The sequence below is a fragment of the Corella eumyota genome, chromosome 7 (assembly GCF_963082875.1).
Source record: "Corella eumyota chromosome 7, kaCorEumy4.1, whole genome shotgun sequence".
Taxonomy (NCBI): domain Eukaryota; kingdom Metazoa; phylum Chordata; class Ascidiacea; order Phlebobranchia; family Corellidae; genus Corella; species Corella eumyota.
The window spans coordinates 3,903,047-3,922,193 of NC_137496.1; the positions used below are offsets into that span (position 1 = coordinate 3,903,047).

At 31.8% G+C, this 19,147-nt stretch overlaps 3 protein-coding genes across 3 annotated transcripts; 2 read left to right on the forward strand and 1 right to left on the reverse strand.

The window, feature by feature from the left end:
• Positions 1–710: 710 nt before the first annotated feature.
• LOC145759040 (BBSome complex member BBS4-like) lies at positions 711–4,161 on the reverse strand. Its single transcript, XM_082572771.1, has 15 exons — positions 4,037–4,161; positions 3,798–3,879; positions 3,574–3,653; positions 3,438–3,500; positions 3,233–3,345; positions 3,026–3,152; positions 2,531–2,651; positions 2,319–2,449; positions 2,080–2,232; positions 1,811–1,982; positions 1,666–1,735; positions 1,464–1,596; positions 1,289–1,391; positions 1,009–1,228; positions 711–936 (listed from the first exon to the last, which is right to left on the reverse strand). Exons 1-15 carry the CDS (start codon positions 4,046–4,048, stop codon positions 834–836), a joined length of 1,683 nt encoding a protein of 560 aa, XP_082428897.1. The 5' UTR covers positions 4,049–4,161; the 3' UTR covers positions 711–833.
• A 498-nt stretch (positions 4,162–4,659) lies between these two features.
• Positions 4,660–7,186, forward strand: LOC145759429 (xylose isomerase-like). The gene is made up of 10 exons (XM_082573262.1): positions 4,660–4,783; positions 4,913–5,062; positions 5,170–5,291; positions 5,379–5,536; positions 5,713–5,918; positions 6,009–6,092; positions 6,176–6,231; positions 6,302–6,478; positions 6,604–6,786; positions 6,898–7,186. Exons 1-10 carry the CDS (start codon positions 4,705–4,707, stop codon positions 7,057–7,059), a joined length of 1,377 nt encoding a protein of 458 aa, XP_082429388.1. The 5' UTR covers positions 4,660–4,704; the 3' UTR covers positions 7,060–7,186.
• A 3,665-nt stretch (positions 7,187–10,851) lies between these two features.
• Positions 10,852–16,926, forward strand: LOC145759858 (uncharacterized). Its single transcript, XM_082573714.1, has 4 exons — positions 10,852–11,652; positions 13,980–14,126; positions 15,188–15,402; positions 16,563–16,926. The coding sequence occupies exons 1-4, from the start codon at positions 10,905–10,907 to the stop codon at positions 16,758–16,760; spliced, it is 1,308 nt and encodes a 435-aa protein (XP_082429840.1). The 5' UTR covers positions 10,852–10,904; the 3' UTR covers positions 16,761–16,926.
• Positions 16,927–19,147: the final 2,221 nt, after the last annotated feature.

Here is a 19,147-nt window from a genome sequence, read left to right on the forward strand (position 1 = left end):
GAAATAAAAATATTAAAAAGTTATTGTGTACAATCATTTTGGTAACTTCTTCTGAGCCTAATACCCGCTAATAATCAAGCAATATATCAGGTAAATAAAATTTTTGTAACTGGATCTAGACAATTAGAGACTAGGTTAAAATTATGAAAGCTGCCTAGGCCTTAATGTCGACCAATTTACATTGAGGATAAGTTAATAAAAAAATAACAAACAATTAATTCAACCTTTTCTTTGTTTTCGTCGTATTTGCTGCCGTCTTTTAGCCTTTCTAGATTCAGTAGGACTTTGCCGTTTTTTCGAAATTTCTTTTTGTTTTACAGATTGTTTTGTACTTTTTTCCTTCGATTTAACCCGTTCTTTACCTTTAGAACTATGACTATCTTTCATTTTTAATAGGAAACAATAAAAAATTAGGCTAAAACAAGAAAAAACTCGAAAACTTGCTTAAAAGTTTCGCGGGTAATAAATCACTTTATTCCCGTCACCAGACAAGTTTCGCGGGTGACAAAATAAACAACTTATTAACAGTCACCAGACCAAGAATTAAAAGTAAAAATATGTTTATCCTCGATTGACAATACTGTTTAAAGAAAAATAGTTTATTTTTAAAACTAATAATTGGATTTCTGTCACATGTTGTCTTACTTTTGCTGGTTTAACACAATATTCGTTCAGTTCTTAACTTTTTATCTGCATTTCTACACCGGCCGAATCAATAAAAATCGTATAGCTATAATATACAAACATATTTATCTTACACAATCACATTAAATGTGTAACAGATACATAAAACAAAAGAACCAATAAAAGAATAACAAAACAAATTTATTTTATTATTGTGCAGGTTCTTCAATTGGAGTCGCTTCTTTATAAGCACTTTTATCCGAAGTTCCCAATTCTAATGCCGAGGGTTCTCGAAGAGGAGGAAGTTTGGATCTTGAAAAACAAAAAATATAAAAAATTAATGATTTACTCTCTACTTTTGCTTGATTAAATAATTTTACTCACCGACTTGTAACAGGTAACAAAGGCGCAAGTTTTCCCTTGCCACCTAGCTTTATTTTATTTGAGGACTCAACTAACTCATCAATATCATTCTTCAAACTCTCACTTAACTCATCACTCGGTTGAGGAAGAGTGTATAAACCATCAACTTCATTTTCACTCAACATTGGAACATTTGTTACCTCAGAAGGTGATTTTTCAGCATGCTTATGATGCTTCGAACCTTAAGAAAATTAAATTAGTTTAAAAATTGCTTTAAAATGGTATATTTAATTGTTTCTACCTTTAGATTTTCTTTTTTTCTTTTCTGGTTTGTCAATATTACTGGCTACAATTTTATCACCGACATTAAGGGCAGCTGCTAAGCGCCTTGCAACATCCAACATCTAAAACATGAAAGAAAAATATTGTAAAATAAATTGGCAACTTAACTAAAATAATTATAAACTTAAAATTACTTCTTTGTCAGCGCCTTTAGATTTTTCATCGGGTAAATTATCCTGAAATTTCTTTAACAGTTTAGCAGCTTGACTTGATTTTGAGTTATTGTGAAGAAAAATACAATGGTTTAATAGCAAATAGTTGTCATTTCTGAAAAAAAAATCAAAAAATTTACATAAATGTGTCCCATGTGTAATAGAAACTATTATGATAACTTACGGGGTTAGTTCTATTGCCTTCTCATAAGCTTTTTCAGCATTCTCTGTCTCATTTAAATTAGTAAGAGCAACTGCAAAAAAAATTTGCCAATTTGAAACTTTAAGTAAGATTTAAATAATTTATTTAAATATACCAATGATCTTACTTGCTAGCAACATGTAAAGTGGTCCGTGGTCTTTCTTTAAAGTTATTGCTGTGCTTGCAAATTGAAAGGCACTTGCGTACTGGGTCATTACAAGATGTATCAAACTTAAGTTGTACAAAATTCTCCAATCAAATGGTGAGAAGTAGTTGGCACGCTTTAGGCAACTAATTGCCTGTAAAAATTTGAACACATCATTACCGAGACCTTTACATATCAGGTCAAAAAAACTCATGTAACTTAAGTTAAATTGACAAAAACTTATATTTTACCGCAACACATTTTCCCTTTCCAAAAAAGCACATTGCGATATTGTTCCATACAGATGAGCTTTCTGGAACGCTGTTTGCTGCCACTCTGTATTTCGTTAATGCCACATCATAATCTCCGTTTAGTTGTATCAAAGAACTAGTGGCTAATATAGCCTGTAATTATAGTATTCACATAAGAAACAAAGCATTTTAAAGTTTATTGTTAGTATTTTAAAATTACTTTTTCATTAAATTTTAACCTTGTAATTTTCTGGGTCAAAAGTTAAAGCTTGTCCTAGATATTCAAATGCTTTAAGATGGTTATTTTTTCTTAAGAACAAAAGCCCAAGAGTTGTGAGTAAGTCTGTATTTTCTGGCGCAAAGTCTATACCTAAAATAACAAATAAAATGACCATTCTAATATAATACTAATTACTTTAGAGCCATAGCATAAAAAATAAAAAAAAATTACCCCTTTTTAAGATTTCCATAGCTTTATCTGTCTTGTTAGTCTCAGTATATAATTTTGCCAAACTATTAAAAGTAACCAAATGCTTGTTCTTTGTAAGTGCTTGCTTGTAATATTCTTCAGCCTTAAAAAAAAACAAATATTATAAACCTATATTTCAAAAAAACCGGCAGAATGGTGTATTGGTAAGAACACTTGCTACGCCACACATGAGGTCGTGGGTTCAATCCCCACTGATCTCATGGTGTATCGCCCTTAAGTAAGGTGCTATAAACGATACAAACTCCTGCTAAGCCAGCACTTAATCAGCAGCATAAATACCGGGCAATTATAATCTATAATATTCCAAACTGCAAAAAGCCAACTCGAGACTAGGTCGGAGTAACTGATGTTACTCTATGTTTAAGTCGCGCATTCGACTTTCCCACATCGAGGATAAAGATATATACAAAAAAAAATGTTACCATTACTACACTATGAACACAGTGTGTAATTTACCTTATCATATTGCTTAATAAACTGATAGCACACCCCTAGACAATGAGAAATATCCCAATCCATTGTACTAAGCTCAGCAGCTTTATTGTAACAATCTATCGCATTCTTATGCTTACCTAAAAGAACCCTTTCATACAAAAAATGGTTAAAAAATAAAATAATATTAATGTTTTACATTTAATTCGACAGCAAAAATGGGATATTTACAAGTTTCTGGCAGCTTGTTTAAGGTTGTCTGGGTTCTTGGGGTTAAGTAAATGACACGCCTGAAAAAGTTCTAATGATTTCTGAATTTCACCCTCAGTTCTTAACAACATTGCCTTTATAATATAATTAAGGAACATTTTAAAAAAAATATTAAAAATTAAAAAAAAAATAACTTGACATTTTAAGACTTTAAAATATTTGTTACTTGGATATACACAGCATACTCGCATTGGCCGCTAGTTTCTTTTAGTTGTTCTTGAATAAGGCTCTAAAGTAAAACAATGTTTGTTATTTAATACAATAAAAACAATTTAAAATAAAAGATTAATTGGTTAACTTACTTTACAGGTTTCGTATTCTTTTCGGGTAAAATGTGTGTGAATTAACCAATTTCTTCTTTCTATTGATTGCAATGGTGGAACTAAAAACATTTAAATAAAACAAGTCAGTAAAAAGATCTTTTTATTAAAACAAACAATAAGTATAATAGTATAAAATAACTCGTATGTAGTAAATATTATAATTGGTCAAACAACACTAATTTTAGATATTAGTAAACTAATACCTTTTTTTCGCCGTCTTGCTGATATTTTAGTTGGCAAATCTGGAAGTTCGGTGGTTGTAACCTCGCCCTCTACCTTTTCTGTCTAAAATACACAAAAATAACCCCTAGTAATAAATGTTAAATTCAAAAAAGTCGAAAATTTTTTTACTTAGGCAGTTAGGTTGAAAATTTAGACGTTTAAAGAATGTAAACTCATAACTTTGATTTCACAAATTAACTAATTTATAAACAAAACTTACTTCAGTTGTCATTTCGAATTATTTTGCTTTTAATAGGTCATAAAACTCAAAATAAACAAGTTTCAAAACGGACTATTACAAAAATAAAATTGTTTATTATTGTTGCTACATTGCAAAAGAATGTGACCAGCCGTTGACGCTATTTAATGCAGTAGAATTATTATCTCGTTTGTCCCCCTTTAGCCCAAAAAACAAAATCTTTACTTTAATTGACATCTGCATTTATGCAACTTAATGTAGACAGCTTATTAAAATTTAATGTAAATTAAAAGTTTTAAGGTAAAAGTTTATTAGGGTTCGCTATTTCTAATGTAAAAGTTGTTTGCATTTACCTAAGTTTTAAAGAACAACCCTTAAATACAAGTGTTTTAGCGAAAATATCAAATTATACAGCCATCAGTCTGTGTCGAAATGTAATTAGTGCAAAGATAACACGATCCGCCCACCAAAAATTGGTTAAAATCTACATGTCAATCTTAAATGAATGAAAGCCGTTTAATTCGTGTACAGTTAATGATTGATAAATTGTAGTGTAAACAACTATGTTAGTCAATGAACAGCTTGTTGCGCTTGCAAAAAGTTCGGCTATAAAACTAGGCAGCAAGTGACATATTTTCACTTTGCATATTTGATAGAATCGAATACGTTTAAGGATAAGACTCGAAGAAATGTCGTCGTTTGCACCAACTTCAAGAACTTCTCAAGACAGGGCCGAAAGGGCTTCGACTATGATAACCTACCCTGTTGGTGAGTGGCACTTGCATTAATATGTGGGCCAAATATTCATTACAGTTTTGACTTAAAAAGCATAATTATATTATAAATTTGCACTGATAGTTTAATTAAATTTCAATAAAATCAGCAACTTTATTCTAGATATTAAACGCGTGCCATACAAACCGGATGCCGCTATCGATGACGTGTTGTGCTTTCGTCACTACAACGAGGATGAGGTAATAATGGGGAAGAAGATGTCTGATTGGCTGAGACTCTCGGTGTGCTACTGGCATACATTTAGAGGAACAGGTAAATATTACTGCAACGTTATCTAAAAACAACAATTTAATTTTTGGCTTTTATTGTGAATATTTTTAATTGCTATTAAAAAGTATTAACCTAATGGTGGTTGTTAGGAGCTGATCCATTCGGATTTCCCACTCTTATTAGGCCATGGGATGATGGTAGTGATACTATGGAGAATGCTGAGCGAAGAATGAGGGTCGCATTTGACTTCATGTCAAAACTCGGTGTTAGGGTAATGCCTCATACTAGAAGTTAAATAATTCTGCTTATTTAGAGTTGTAGCCACTATATTATATTTAATACAAATATCGCAATTTAGTACTGGACATTCCACGACAGAGACATTGCCCCTGAAGGTGAGACGCTGCAAGAAACAAACAGCAATCTTGATCGTATGGTCGATCTTGCCGGCGAATTGCAGACTAAAACCGGCATTAAACTGCTTTGGAACACGTGTAATCTATTTGCACACCCAAGGTACAAGCATTTTGTAGTTAACATTTGTATTTGAAATCCGCAGGTTTAAGTATCATCAACCAGTCATATATCTATCTAATGTTTATATTGACTTAAATTGCCTTATGTCAATACGTAATCTGAACGCGTTTAATTTAGTGTTAAACAAATACAATTTGACTTTAATGTTTAAATAGGTACAGCAACGGAGCTGCGACCAATTCTGATTTCCATGTGCTTGCATATGCTGCAGCACAGGTAAAGAAATCTTTGGAAATCGGCAAAAAACTCGGCGCTGAGAATTTCGTGTTCTGGGGCGGAAGAGAAGGGTATCAAACTCTTTTGAATACCGACGTGAGAGCAGAGTTGGACCAAATGGCGAACTTTTTCAAGATGGTTGTTGGTATGTTTTAACTTAACTTTATAGACAAAGTTGTTAATTTTTATGGCGAATGCACAAAACACTGACCGAGTTTTACTTTGCATTCTTAAGCCTACAAGAAGAAGATTGGTTTTACTGGGCAGTTGCTTATCGAACCAAAGCCAAAAGAACCATCCAAGCACCAATACGATTATGGTAACAGCTTGACATATTTAGACAACTCTTTTAAAAACAAAAAGATTGTCAAATTAATATTGTAAATCTTTTTTGACTTTTAGATGCCATGACTGTGATTGCATTTTTAAGGACTTACAATCTTGACAACGACTTCAAGGTAAATATAAATAAAACAAAAGCCCCCAAACTATAGTTTTCTGTTTCCTTACTATATATTTCTAACCCAGCTTAACATTGAGCCGAACCATACTACTTTGGCTGGTCACTGCTATGAACACGACATTGTTATGTCGTCTGCTTATGGAATGCTTGGTTCAATTGATTCTAACACTGGCTCTCCAGATCTAGGCTGGGACACAGACCAGTTCCCAATGGATCTTAAGAACGCAACGATGATAATGCGAGTAAGTAATCCTCAATTCTTGTTAAATATTCACGTATAAATTAGAGTATTTCATTTTTCAAGCTAACGTTAGAATTGTAAAATCTTTATTCTACCTCTAAAGATTATGTATTTGTGAACTTACAGACAGTCATACAACAAGGCGGTATCCAACCTGGTGGTTTGAACTTTGACTGCAAAGTCCGTCGTGAATCAACCGACGTTCTTGATATGATGGTGGCGCATATTGGCGCTATGGACTGCTTAGCTAAGGCGCTGAGGGTCGCAGCAAAGATTATAAGAGGAGGGGTTATGGATGGTATGAAAACGGTAAAAATTATAACTAAGTCTTTGGTAAAGATATACTGCCTATGTCATTGTTTAAAAAAGTAAAAGCCCCTTCGATGTATGCCTCTTTCAAAATTTGCTCTTATTTTTCAGGCGAGATATTCGAGCTACGAGAGGGGAGTGGGAGCGAAACTAAGGGCTGGGACTTTGACTTTGGAAGACTGTGCCGAATTCATTAGGAGGCATGGAAATCCAGAACAAAGGTCCGGGCAACAGGAGAGATACGAGCTTATCCTTAACCGATATTTATTCTAAACCTTTGGTTTAATTTATTGATATCTTACGTGGATATTTCTTAATTCAAAATAATTTTTGATCAATTCGTAATGGACTTCAAAATTTGAAAAATGCTTTGAAATTTGATGAAAAAATAAATTGAACCATATCAAAGAATACAAATCTTTATTTTTTTTTGCAATAAGAGGTTAATTTAGCTATTCAAGTTGTTTTTAAGAGACAGACAATAAGACTAAATATATAAGCCTTCAATTAATCAGGCCTAGTTATGCTTGTTCTGTGGGTAATTTGGCTGCCAAATCCTTATCTCGAATGAAAGTTTCTGCTTTCATTTCCTTCCATTTGATATCCTTAAATGAGCGATTGCTTTCAAACGAAGAGTATCCTATTTTCACTTCAACGACTTTGAACTGAATTGTTTAGCGGTGTAAGGCCAAAGAGTTAATCCCCTCATAACAGAATACATTTAACCTGACATTAAGTTTTGTGTGTTATTGTATTTAACGCAAAAACGCGGAAATATGACCTAAATTTTTAGATTGCGTATGTTGTTATTATAAAATATTGTCATAACAAACACCCATAACAATAAATGCATTTCAAAAAACCTTTTTAAAGATATTTCAAAAACAAATTATGCATCTTTATTTTGACACTTTCTATCAAAATTCAAGTAGATTACAAATCTCGAAATTTTTTCACAGAATCGGATAATTAGGTTTAAGCAATTGTAAGTTTATATTTAGATGGGTTATAAAGCATGGGTAAGCCTACTATGCCATGTTTACTTAGTGGATATGGCCGATTAGAGACGTTAATCCAGCATGACCAAATTGCCAATATATAGCCCGTGTTCTATATTAAGTTATATACTTAAGAAAGCCACCATACACAAATTTAAGCCTTAAGTAAATTCAGGGTAAAATACTTTAAATAATTATCTTTGACAACCATAAGTCAGTGAAAATAAAATAAACTTATTAGTGTTGGACCTATACAATCAAAAAAGCGTAGCCATTTAAAAATAACACAAATTTTTCAACACCTGCTAATGTAAGATTAAAAATGTAAAAAAGGGGAAAATAAAGTTACATTTTTTTGTTCTTGAAGTTGCAGCCAACCAAAGCAAATAACCACACATCCAATTTTTATTAGTCGATAACTAAACCCACAACCTTCGCAGGTATATCGCGGTTTTGCTTAAAACATCCAATAACATCTACATTACCCCCTAATAAAACCCCCGAACTGTGCCCCCTTCTTTGACTGACAGTTTGAAATGGGCAATACATAACACGCAAATGAGATTTTCCCATGTGTTTTGCTCAAGGCCTCATTAATCAGGCTTAGAATGACGTTTGGTGCTTGTTGAAAAAACCTAAAAAATTGAAATCAATTTCGTCTTTCGAGTTGTTACAGGCTAATCCCTCTGTTATAACAACGTAAACCCGTGGACAAATTGTTGCTTTGAACGCTTGACCGTGACTTCTGGGTTAATGCTTCTTTTCAAGCTTACGAGTTATAGCTCATATATATTGCTAAAGTGCTGGCATTTACACTTGAATAGATTAGAACTAATGAATACTTATGGTTAGTTAATACAGTTAAAATCTAAATTTATTGCTTGTTGTCATCATTTTTGGTAAAGGCGTGCTTTGTATCTTCGCAGCGTTAGTTTTACCATAACTGTACCACCTGAGCCACAAATTTCACAAACTAATTCAAATGCAATTTTTTAAAACAACAAATAAATATTTTTCAAGATTTCAATTAAGATAAAGCTCGGTATGTATTACAAGGTATACCAACACAGCGCGTCAATTATTTCAAATGTCAACTAAGAACTTTTAGGTGAAAACACGACTTATTTTTGTTCAGGTTGAAAATTTATTTTTTGTTCAGGTTGCTTACTGTAAATTAAAATGCGAATGTCGGATCAAATTTCGTCGAATAAGTCACGTCCTATATAAAATGTTTGTAAACAACGTAATTTAATTAGCTTTATTAAAATTTTTCATGAAAATTTTTAAGCATTTTTTTTACATTTCTTTAAACCATTTACAAAAAATTAAAAGTTGTTAAATTTCAAATCAGAAAATTAAATTATTTTAACCTAGGCGGTGGAAATAGAATCTAATACAAAGTTAAGTAGTTATATTACCAACAAGAACACGAATTGTCGAAATTTTGTGCATATTTTAGAATTTTATCTGTAACAAAGTCTAGTTGAAAACCTATACAGACCCCCAAAATATAAATTTTCGAATTTTTGTTTTTTTTTCGAGTCGCTTCGGTCAAAGAAATACGGTGTTTGTATTTTTACACATAGAAAAAAACTTCTGCTCAAAATCGAAAAAAGCACGTACAACTACGATTAATCAAAGTACTTGGTTTTAAAAAGAAGTCCAGTTGGTTTTAATGGAAATAAATTGGACATGAAGAGGTCGTGACACTCAATTATACGTTTTTGTGTTTTTTCAATATAGTTAAGTTGTGGTATATGGTTGGGTTGTAGCGTAAAATCAAAAAAATGTATTTTAAAAAATTGTTTTAAAAGCTTGCAAATACTTCGTAAAGATGATTTACTTTTTTGTATAGCATCAATTCAAATTTATATAAAATACCAACATCTTTAAATCAATAAACAACTTTATAAAAATATTTTTTAACAAATTAAATTTTAAAAATTTTACGTTAAAGTTGGATGGCCATTTTGTCAAATACCTACACATGACAAAACTGACTTTAATTAATGTTTACTACATGGTTCAGATTCCCAAAAATCCATGGGTAACCCGATTAAATAGAGTGGGGTTTTTGTGGGTCAAAAAAAGGCTTATGTGGATTACGATAAAACGTGAGTTAAACATGGAAAATGCGATTAAAAGCGTTGTTAACAAGCTAAGATAACGGTGTAGGGTTCGGCTCGCATATTTTTTCCAAAAAACATACATGTTAAATATCCCTAAGACAACATGGGTTAAAATTTTTTTGCTTGCAAGTCTTTATTTTTTATTGTGCATAGTTACCCTTCTAGTGTTTACCAAAAACAGATAGAATTTGGCATAGACCCTGATTCATGTTTTGCATTTTTTTTATGCAATTTGCTTTTTCTCGAATTAACATAAGAAGATGTAATAACTGAATAACTACATTGTCTACATCGTATAGATGCCTTCAGTTTGGGGCGCCCTGAAATCGCATTAACGAAATTTGCGGTGCGTCTTCTATGTGACTTTAAACCTTATTTCTTTCGTTTATTTACTTAAGGTAAGGCTAATAAAAAACAAACAAGAAATTAAGTAGTTTTAAAGTACAAGAAATTTGCTTCCAGACGAATGCGCCTCATTGAATTACGTCTCGTTAGTAACGCATATAAAACTAACAACACGATTATGACCAAAGAGTGACGTCACAAATTTTTCGAAATCAAAATCACAAATTTAGAAAAACGATCTCCAGAAAAAAAAATTGTCCTTCGCTCAAAATAGTTTTAAAATGGTCCCCAATCTATTTTACAGCATATTTAATAGCTCATGATATCGTTAACACATATTCTATAATGACTTTTCTCAATAAAATTGCTTTTATAGAAGCGCCGAGCGATAGGGTCGCGCGTTTTACAGTTTTCAGCAAACAGAATAAAAAGCGGGGCCGCGATAATACGTTCGACTTGTGACGTAACAGTAACATTTATGAGGCAGACAATGAGAGACGCGAGAAAGGGCGATGATAGAGCGTAAAGACTGCTAAATGTTCCACAAACAGGCTCAATATTTTAGAAAAAATATTTCTTATTGCTGAAAATTATTTTTGTACAAGGTTAAGTGTATAAAACCTGGAAGATATTGTAGGTTTACAAAATGAGAAAATCTAGTATTACTAAACCGGAGTCATCTTTTAACATTTTACCGTCGGGTTTTAATCCATTTCTAATGCAAACGACTTCAAACAAAAACGATTTGAGCCCGGTCGGTTCCAGACCGTCAAACCTGATCGGGTGGAATTCGTTATTTCCGCCGGAATGGGCGGTTTCCCGGCCGGCGTGGACTATGCAAAACTTCCCGATGTATTTTCCATTTTTCCACCTTCCGACGATGTTGAATGAAAGCCGAGTTCGAAACGGGGTTAAAATAGATTGTAATTCAACAAATCAGGAACGGGGTTGCTTTGTGACCCAACAGCTCGACAAAAGGGTGACAGGGGTTATCGTTAATCCCCGTGACGCAGACAATTTGGCATCGACAGGTGTACAAAGGACACCGCGTTCTTCTTACACAACAACAAGCAGGCTGTCACCCTGTCGGACTAGCCCCTTCAAAAATTCGCTACATTTTGAAAGAGCCTGTCAACAAAATTTCGAACTAGACAACCAAACAAGTACTCGTACAATATCTTCTCCCAGTTCCCATAACTCACAAGAAGAAGATACTTTTGACTCACTAAGCAGAACTTCTCCCTTAAATAAAGACTTGAGTAAGGGTACAAGTCCGGCTAGTAAAAGTATAGAACTTCAAACATCGTCAGAAGGATCTTATTTAAAGTTTGGAGTTCGAGCAATTTTGTCAGGACAACTCAATCATAATAAACAACAAATTTCACCACTAAGAGGTAAGCTTTAATTTAATTTAATAGCAAAATATGCTTCAAGCTGATCTAAATAGATTTTCTTTATTTTTAAAATATTTTAAACGGTCTAATTTTAGATTTAACCGTTTGTGTCGGTTAGAATTTAATTTAACAATTTTAAATAGAACTTTTAAATGCAAGTTTGTGCCTTGGTTTAAAATGGCGATGTAGGTATTATGTTTCAAATTATAAAATTAGATAATAAACAAACTTCTTTATTTATCAAACCAAAAACAAAACATCTAAATTTTGAGTTTAACTTTGCAAATTTAGAATAAATATAAATTTCAAATTTTATTAAGTTATTTTACAAAAAATTAAACTGCCAAAATCAAATACTTAAGTTAATAAAAAAAAAAAAAATTCTAATAACAGATTATACTGTTAAAAAATAAACAATAAAGAAACAGTCTTTGACAAAAGTTCAAAATAATATCCAAATAAGATGTAAACCAATAAATTAATAGTTTTGCAAAATTGTGTTTTGAATATTGAAATAAAATCAGAAAATCAAGACGCCATTTTATTTGAGTGTCGTGTGTAAAGTTGGACTTGATGTGGGCATGTATTTGTACTTATAATAATACAATATTAAGTGATATAAATGCTGGTAAATATGCTTTTTTAATCAATCTGTTTAAGTAAGGGCCAAGAAAATTCAAGTTAAATAAAAAATATGTATTTTATTTGTTTAAAAATTGTTAATAGATGCCTGTTTATTGAAATTATTTTTCTTTGTAGGTTATACTAACCCCAGAAAAACGTGTTGTTTTAAATTTGTTCGTGAGTTTAGATTTGCATTTACGTTTGATATTTATATTGTTTAGTTTATTTAATAGGTTTATGCGCAATTTCAAGAGAGAGTGTTTAACAATTAGAGAGTGCAAAGAATTTTTATTGGGATATTTCAAGAAGAACCGCAGGAAGGCAAACACATCTGTTTATAGTTAGCAAGCTTACTTAATCCTGTTCAATATTTGCTGAAGGCTTACCATTTTACACGAGTCTTAACTTTTGGGCAAGAACGGTTAGAAATCATAAAATTTTCTTTGTGTTTTATATTTTCAATTGTTGACTAGAGGTTATGGGTTAAGTGCATTGCTTGTTAAAGTTAATCCCTCATTTTGACTAGGCTTAGAAAAGACGAATACAAGCGATATATAAAGCTGTTAGCACCCGCGCTGTCCAAATAAAGTAATGTGTTTAACGAACACACGACTCTAAGTCGATGTAATGTTGACTTACCTATTAGGTTTCTGCACAGAAACTTTACCCTTGACCAAGTCTCAGAATCACTTTAAAATTCCTAAGAGAATCATGTTTGATTTCGGAGTGGAAATGTTTAGACGAAAGACAAATTTTCTGGCAATGATGTTGCAAAAATAATCAATAAATATGTGGCTATATATTATGTACACAAAGCATTGTACACTTGTGCAAATTTTTCAATTCAGATTTTTTTAGTTTGAACATTTGGGATAAAATTTTAACTTGCAAACTATTATACAAAATCGCTTTGTAGTATTTCGTTTGCTGTCTGTAGTCCGACGAGACCACTTGAAAAGAATTGCAAAAAAGAGCGTAATTTGATCTTGACAAATTCGAATCTAATCCTCATAAACACAGCAATAGAAAACAACTTTAATTATCTGGCATTGTGAAGTGATTGGCCTACACTATGGCATGTGCTCATTTCCAATAATGATACCAAGTGCAGCGTGATACAGTTCACCTAATGACCGCGTCTCACGACCTTTTACCCTGTCCATGTTGACCTTAACTTTAAAAGGCGTCTTTTGTTACGCCGTGTGGTCAAACAGAGTCAGTATTGGATTGCACATGTTGCTTGTATACAATGTAATTTGTTAGAAAATTAGCAAACTAGCAGGTGTGCCTATAACAATTAACGATGGAGAACGTAATAAATTTAAGCACCTAACTACACATTGCAATTTCTTTTATCAAACAAGGCATTGGACAATGCTATTGGGTAACTCTACCCGCCCCTTTGGTCTTTGAGGCTAAGTTAAATGGGCAATAGAGTCTGTCCTTTCCGCTTTATTGTTCAAGTGTTTGCTTAAGGGTAACGTAGGGTTAGGTGTTCTTTTAATCATCATTGCAGCAATTTGTAGCAACATAATGGACATGGCCATAAAATTCAATAGCCTAAATTGTTTTTTGTTCACGTCCTTTAACTTAACTATATGACAAAAAATACTTAACAATAAAAGGTCTTTTAAAAATTTATATTTGTGTTTTTTTTTGGATTGAACGATTTGAATTTTTAATTTAATTTGCAATTTTTTTAGTCAATCATGAAGCACAACTACGTTTTCCTAATCACGTGACCTCGACGTCATCAGTAGCCAACAGTGAATTTCGAAACCCATTTTTGAACCATCATTATCCTTTACTAAATCATCCTAACCATAGACCGCACTGTACACCAAGAATTGGTAAGATTTTTTTACAAAATTTTCATAATTTTTTTAAGTTGAAATAACACCATTTGTATTTGAATTTGAACATCAAAATATTTTTAGTTTTACTTTTTTTAACGTGAAAATGATAAGATCAGTAAATAAGCTTGACGATCAGGCAATAAGATAAAAGCTTAGAGGAGTTAAAACCTTGTGTATTTTATAAGGGAGGGGACATTTATTGGCTTTCTGCGGTTTTAACTTCAATACAAATATTACAAGTTTCGTTGTTTGATAAAAAATCCAGTTTAAATTCGCATAACTCCAAACCAGATAACACTTTTTATGTTTATTCGTTGACACATAAATGTAAAGTTATTTGTTTTTCAATTCAATTTTTAATTTCGGATTTTGATAAAATTATGATAACGGGGTCAAATGCTTTAAACTGCCTTACACGAAAATTTACAAAATTAGGATTGTTTTAAATTTTTTTAATTTTATTTAAGCAATTTACTTTTCAGTAAAAATAGTTTTTAAAGATGTGAACTGTTAGTTTATGTTACATAGTAAAAAAACACATAGCTAGTAACTGTAAAAAACGATTTTTTTAGTGAAAAACGTGCTAAAAAACCGCAAAATACAATTTATGGCCAGTTATATTACAATAAATATATATTCCTATTTAGGTAAAAACTTTTGGTGTTAAATTTTTACAATTACAAAAATCTACATTAGGATAAATATTGGAAAATCTAAAATTTACAGTTTTATTGTAAATACCATCACTCAATTATAAGATACTAATTTTTTTCAACAAAACAGATCAATGAACTTAATATGCTTAACCTATAAGCTCTACACCAAACAGAGTACAAAACAAAATGGCCGCCTAACCTTTTTAAACAACTTTCATATTCTATTAAGTTTTAAATTAGTTTTTTGTTTTGATTATACCACTATATATATTTCATACAATTCTTTAATTAATTTATGTTTGTAATATTAATAATATTGAAAATTTTATGATTAAAATTTTAAATTAAAATTTTTTTAAATTAAAAAAAAATTATAGTTACCCAAATATTTTTCCATAGGTCCCCATCCTAACTTATACTCTAGCCTAACCTCACCCATATTACCCTGGTTACCCACTTCAATAAGGGGTAAAAATCGAAGGGGTATGTTAAGAAGAGCAGTGTTTACTGACACCCAACGCAAATCACTGGAGAAAAAATTCCAGTTGCAAAAATATATTGGAAAACCTGATCGCAAGAGATTGGCCGCAAAATTGGGACTTAAAGACTCACAAGTAATTAAATGTTGATCTTATCTTTTATATTTACGACTTGTTTTTAAAACTGTCTAATTTTAAAAATGTTTTTTTAAGTTTATTTGTTAAAAAAATTATATATTTTGTGTATAGAACGTAGTGATAAATAATAAACCATTGTAAGTCTATATAACAACATTTAAAAAACAAAAGGTTTTAGTAAATAATATTAAAACGTTACAAATCCATATATCATGCTAGAACTTGGCGAAAAATTTACTGATCGTTATCTTTAAAACTTAAACAAGAATTTTCCTTATCTGCGTGGGTGTTATGGAGACAGTTTAAGTTTTTTATTCTTGGACTTGTTTTAAATTTCCAACGACCTGGTTAATAGTTTTCTTTGTTATTTGACGGCTAATTTCATTGAACAAATAAACATTTTGAGTTTTTTACGTAATTTAATTTTCTTTTTAAGTGGGTTAGGGTTTCTTCTTTTAACGCAATAGATCTTTCAGGACATTGCCTTTCACGCACGACCTTACAGACTTTTAAACATGTTTATTTAAATAAATTAATTTTAAAATTAATTTAAAAAAACTAATATTAAACAACGATACCATCTGAATATATTTACTTTATGAAAAATTTTAAAGCGTTTTAATTAAAAATTTCTCAATACTGTTAACTCAAAGTCTATGTGATTAATTTTCAAGTGAAAATTGATTTTAAAACTTGCGCTTAAAAAAACTCAAGACCATCACGTATTAAAACCATTTACAACTAGTCTGCAAATACAGTAAGTTGTTTGGTAATTTAAATTGAACGTGTGAAGAGTTAAAATGATGACCAAAAATTTGTTTCCGAAATTTCGAGTCTGGCGAACCCGATCTTTACAAATATTGAGGTCAACAACTAAGCAAATTTTGAGGGCGATAAAAAATAAAATGTTGAGGGAAGATTTTTTTAAGAAAACCGAGCGCATTGAAACAACTCGTTTACTATAAATATATTAAGTAAGTAAACGTAGCCGGATTTTTAGTAAGAGGAAAATGAAAAAAAAACAGCCTTGCAAAAAAGTGTTGACTATTAGTTTTAACAAACCTTTTAAAACAAATCCTAATGTTTTAACAAACTTTTTATAACTCCCACGAAATTTTGTGACAAAAAAAATGAATAAACTAAAAATTAAATTTTAGGTCAAAATTTGGTTTCAAAATCGAAGAATGAAATGGCGGAACTCGAAGGAGCGGGAAATGCTCCAATCGGCTCGCCCCACCAACAATGACGTCACTGTTGACGATAACATGACGTCATCGGTAGCCAGTGACGCCAGAGAAAATTGCGATCGAGAAGACATCGTCACAAAGTCAACCGAAATAAACAACGACTTGTGAAGTTAAATTCAAAAAAAGTTTTGCAGTAAAAATTCTTTGTGGTCACGTGGTTGGGCTCAAGTTGCTCCTAGTGAATATTGCAAATTCTTTTTGATTTTTTTGTTATTTTTTTAAATCATTTCATTCTCATTTTTATTTTCCTTCGCAAGTAGTTCGTGCTGTTAGTTCCCGCAACCAGACGATGTATATAAAACTTAATAAAGTCTATAAGAAATTGCGACTTTTATTTTTATTTCGTAGTTAAAAAGTATCACCAAGTACATACAGCACTTTTAGCAGTTTTGTTTTTTTGCGTTCTTAATAATTCTAAGGTCATGACCCTTAGTCTATTAGTCGAAGGCCCTTAAGACATTTATATTATTTTATTTATCGCGATATTCATCCTGCTTACGTCATGACTGCATCTGTTAACCGGAAACAATTAAACAAAGACCTTTTGTACTTTAAATTAGGCCGACGTGGGCAGCTATAGGCGGCGGCATCTTTGAACATCGAGCATTAAACGCGAATTATTTGGCGGGATTAATCAACTCCCGCCTTGGAACGTGACTTGGACCCAAAACACCACATTTGAAAACATGTTTTATTTGAAGGCGACTTAACAAGTGCTTACGCAAGCGCCTGGTTGGTATAAGAGTAAGGTTGTTTCTTAAAGGCTTATGACCAATGTTAGGCTATTTGCGTTTATAACATTCTTAATCCCAATCGTCGTTATTTCCTGCTCCATCTTCATTTAATTACAGGCCGCGGACTTCACGTTTTGTCGTACCTCACGTTCAATAAACATCCAAAACGAGGTTATTGGTAAACGAGGTTTATCATAATATCCGGACCCACAAACACGCGCCACTATTTACACCTTTCGAAGGCATCATCTAACACTTATTATCACTCTTTGACCACAAGTACGTCAATATTCCAATTTAAACCAAACCTACAAGCGATCTTTGGATTTGTAAAGGGTTAAATGCATACACTCTCTAAGCCACCTGGTCGATATTTGCGTAAGTTTGGTTTTAAGTGTTATTACCGCGCTATTGTAAACTATATAACCGGTCATTCAACAAGTGATTGCACTTTTATTGTAATCTCTATTTGAGTGCGAACACGTACTTTCAATAAATGTTCCAGCGGGTAAATAGTTGACGGAAATTTCGCTTTGATATTTAAACAACTGTCCAGACCCCGTATTCATTATGATTAGTAGGTCATATGTGCGACTTTTGTTTAGAAATGATATTTGCGCTCACGACAAAACTTTAAAAATTAAATGTTTTGTGGAATACGTTGATTATAACGTAAAAAATAAAGGGGTATACCAAACATTTAAAGTTAAAAAAACACATGACGAAAATTTTCGAAAGTTAGACTGAATTAAATTGAATTATTATTAATATCAAAGCAAAAACAAGACTGTTAATAAAATTTTAAGCCCCCATTTTCACTTCGTTTGATCTCGAAAATTCATTCGTTTTAAATGGGCTATAAATATGCTTCAATATGATTATGACATAACAATAGCGCCGCTGTATAAACACGCTACAGCGTCTAGGTCGAGCATGGTTACTGTATATTGTATAATGTATGGCTAGCCTATCAAACACTCCAAAAACTCATAAAATGGCTTTAAATAGGCAACGTAAGACGCTATGAAAAACACGTCTGTGTTAGTACTAGATTATGATTTGAAGTTGTTAAAGTACTTGCTGGAAATGTAACAAAACCCCTTTCTTAATGTAATATTTGATTCCTAAAAAAACATGAATTTGGAGCTGAGAAGCTATGAACTTTACCTAACCTTGAACGTTAAAATTTTCAGAAAGTTATTTTAGTTTCAGACTCCCAAACACAACGCTTTTATGTTATCGAACTTCTGACAGTTTTTCTTTGATCTTTGAGATTCGATTGTGACGTCATAGTATAATCGCGAACTTATGCTCATAAAAAACTTACAATATTTTTTTCATTTATTTTAAATCCCTACTTAGTGGCGACAGGCATGGCACATTGGTATGAAAAGTTATTGTATCCAAGTCGCAAACATAAAGATTAATAAACATGAAGTTCAAAAATATCATTTTTCTACGTCATCGCCAGAAACCCGGATACTGTAATAAAGGTAACAGATCGGGAAAAAAACGTGTTTTGAATTCGGGAAAAACATGTTTTGAAAAGGTATTTGCGTCAGCAATAAACTTCAATGACACCGCTTTTTAATGGTGTATATTCAATGTTCGATTTAGGTTTAATAACTTGTTTGAACAGGACCTTATTAAACTTAATCTTAAATTATTAAAATCAAACTCACATTTTCTTAGAGGGGAAAATTTAAGAAATCCGTTCCAAAAATTACATTCTTTGCTTGAAGCAATAATCCAATTTAACTA

Bases quoted from the DNA above. Each gene is read 5' to 3' on its own strand.
- LOC145759858 (XM_082573714.1), top strand. From the start codon at position 10,905: ATGAGAAAATCTAGTATTACTAAACCGGAGTCATCTTTTAACATTTTA. The intron at 11,653-13,979 runs GTAAGCTTTAAT...CAATTTTTTTAG, and splicing joins ACAAATTTCACCACTAAGAG to TCAATCATGAAGCACAACTA. The intron at 15,403-16,562 runs GTAATTAAATGT...ATTAAATTTTAG, and splicing joins TGGGACTTAAAGACTCACAA to GTCAAAATTTGGTTTCAAAA.
- LOC145759040 (XM_082572771.1), bottom strand. The intron at 2,652-3,025 runs GTAAATTACACA...TTTTTTTTTAAG, and splicing joins TTATTAAGCAATATGATAAG to GCTGAAGAATATTACAAGCA. The intron at 2,233-2,318 runs GTTAAAATTTAA...CTATAATTACAG, and splicing joins TTGACCCAGAAAATTACAAG to GCTATATTAGCCACTAGTTC.
- LOC145759429 (XM_082573262.1), top strand. From the start codon at position 4,705: ATGTCGTCGTTTGCACCAACTTCAAGAACTTCTCAAGACAGGGCCGAA. The intron at 5,537-5,712 runs GTACAAGCATTT...ATGTTTAAATAG, and splicing joins AATCTATTTGCACACCCAAG to GTACAGCAACGGAGCTGCGA. The intron at 5,919-6,008 runs GTATGTTTTAAC...TGCATTCTTAAG, and splicing joins CTTTTTCAAGATGGTTGTTG to CCTACAAGAAGAAGATTGGT.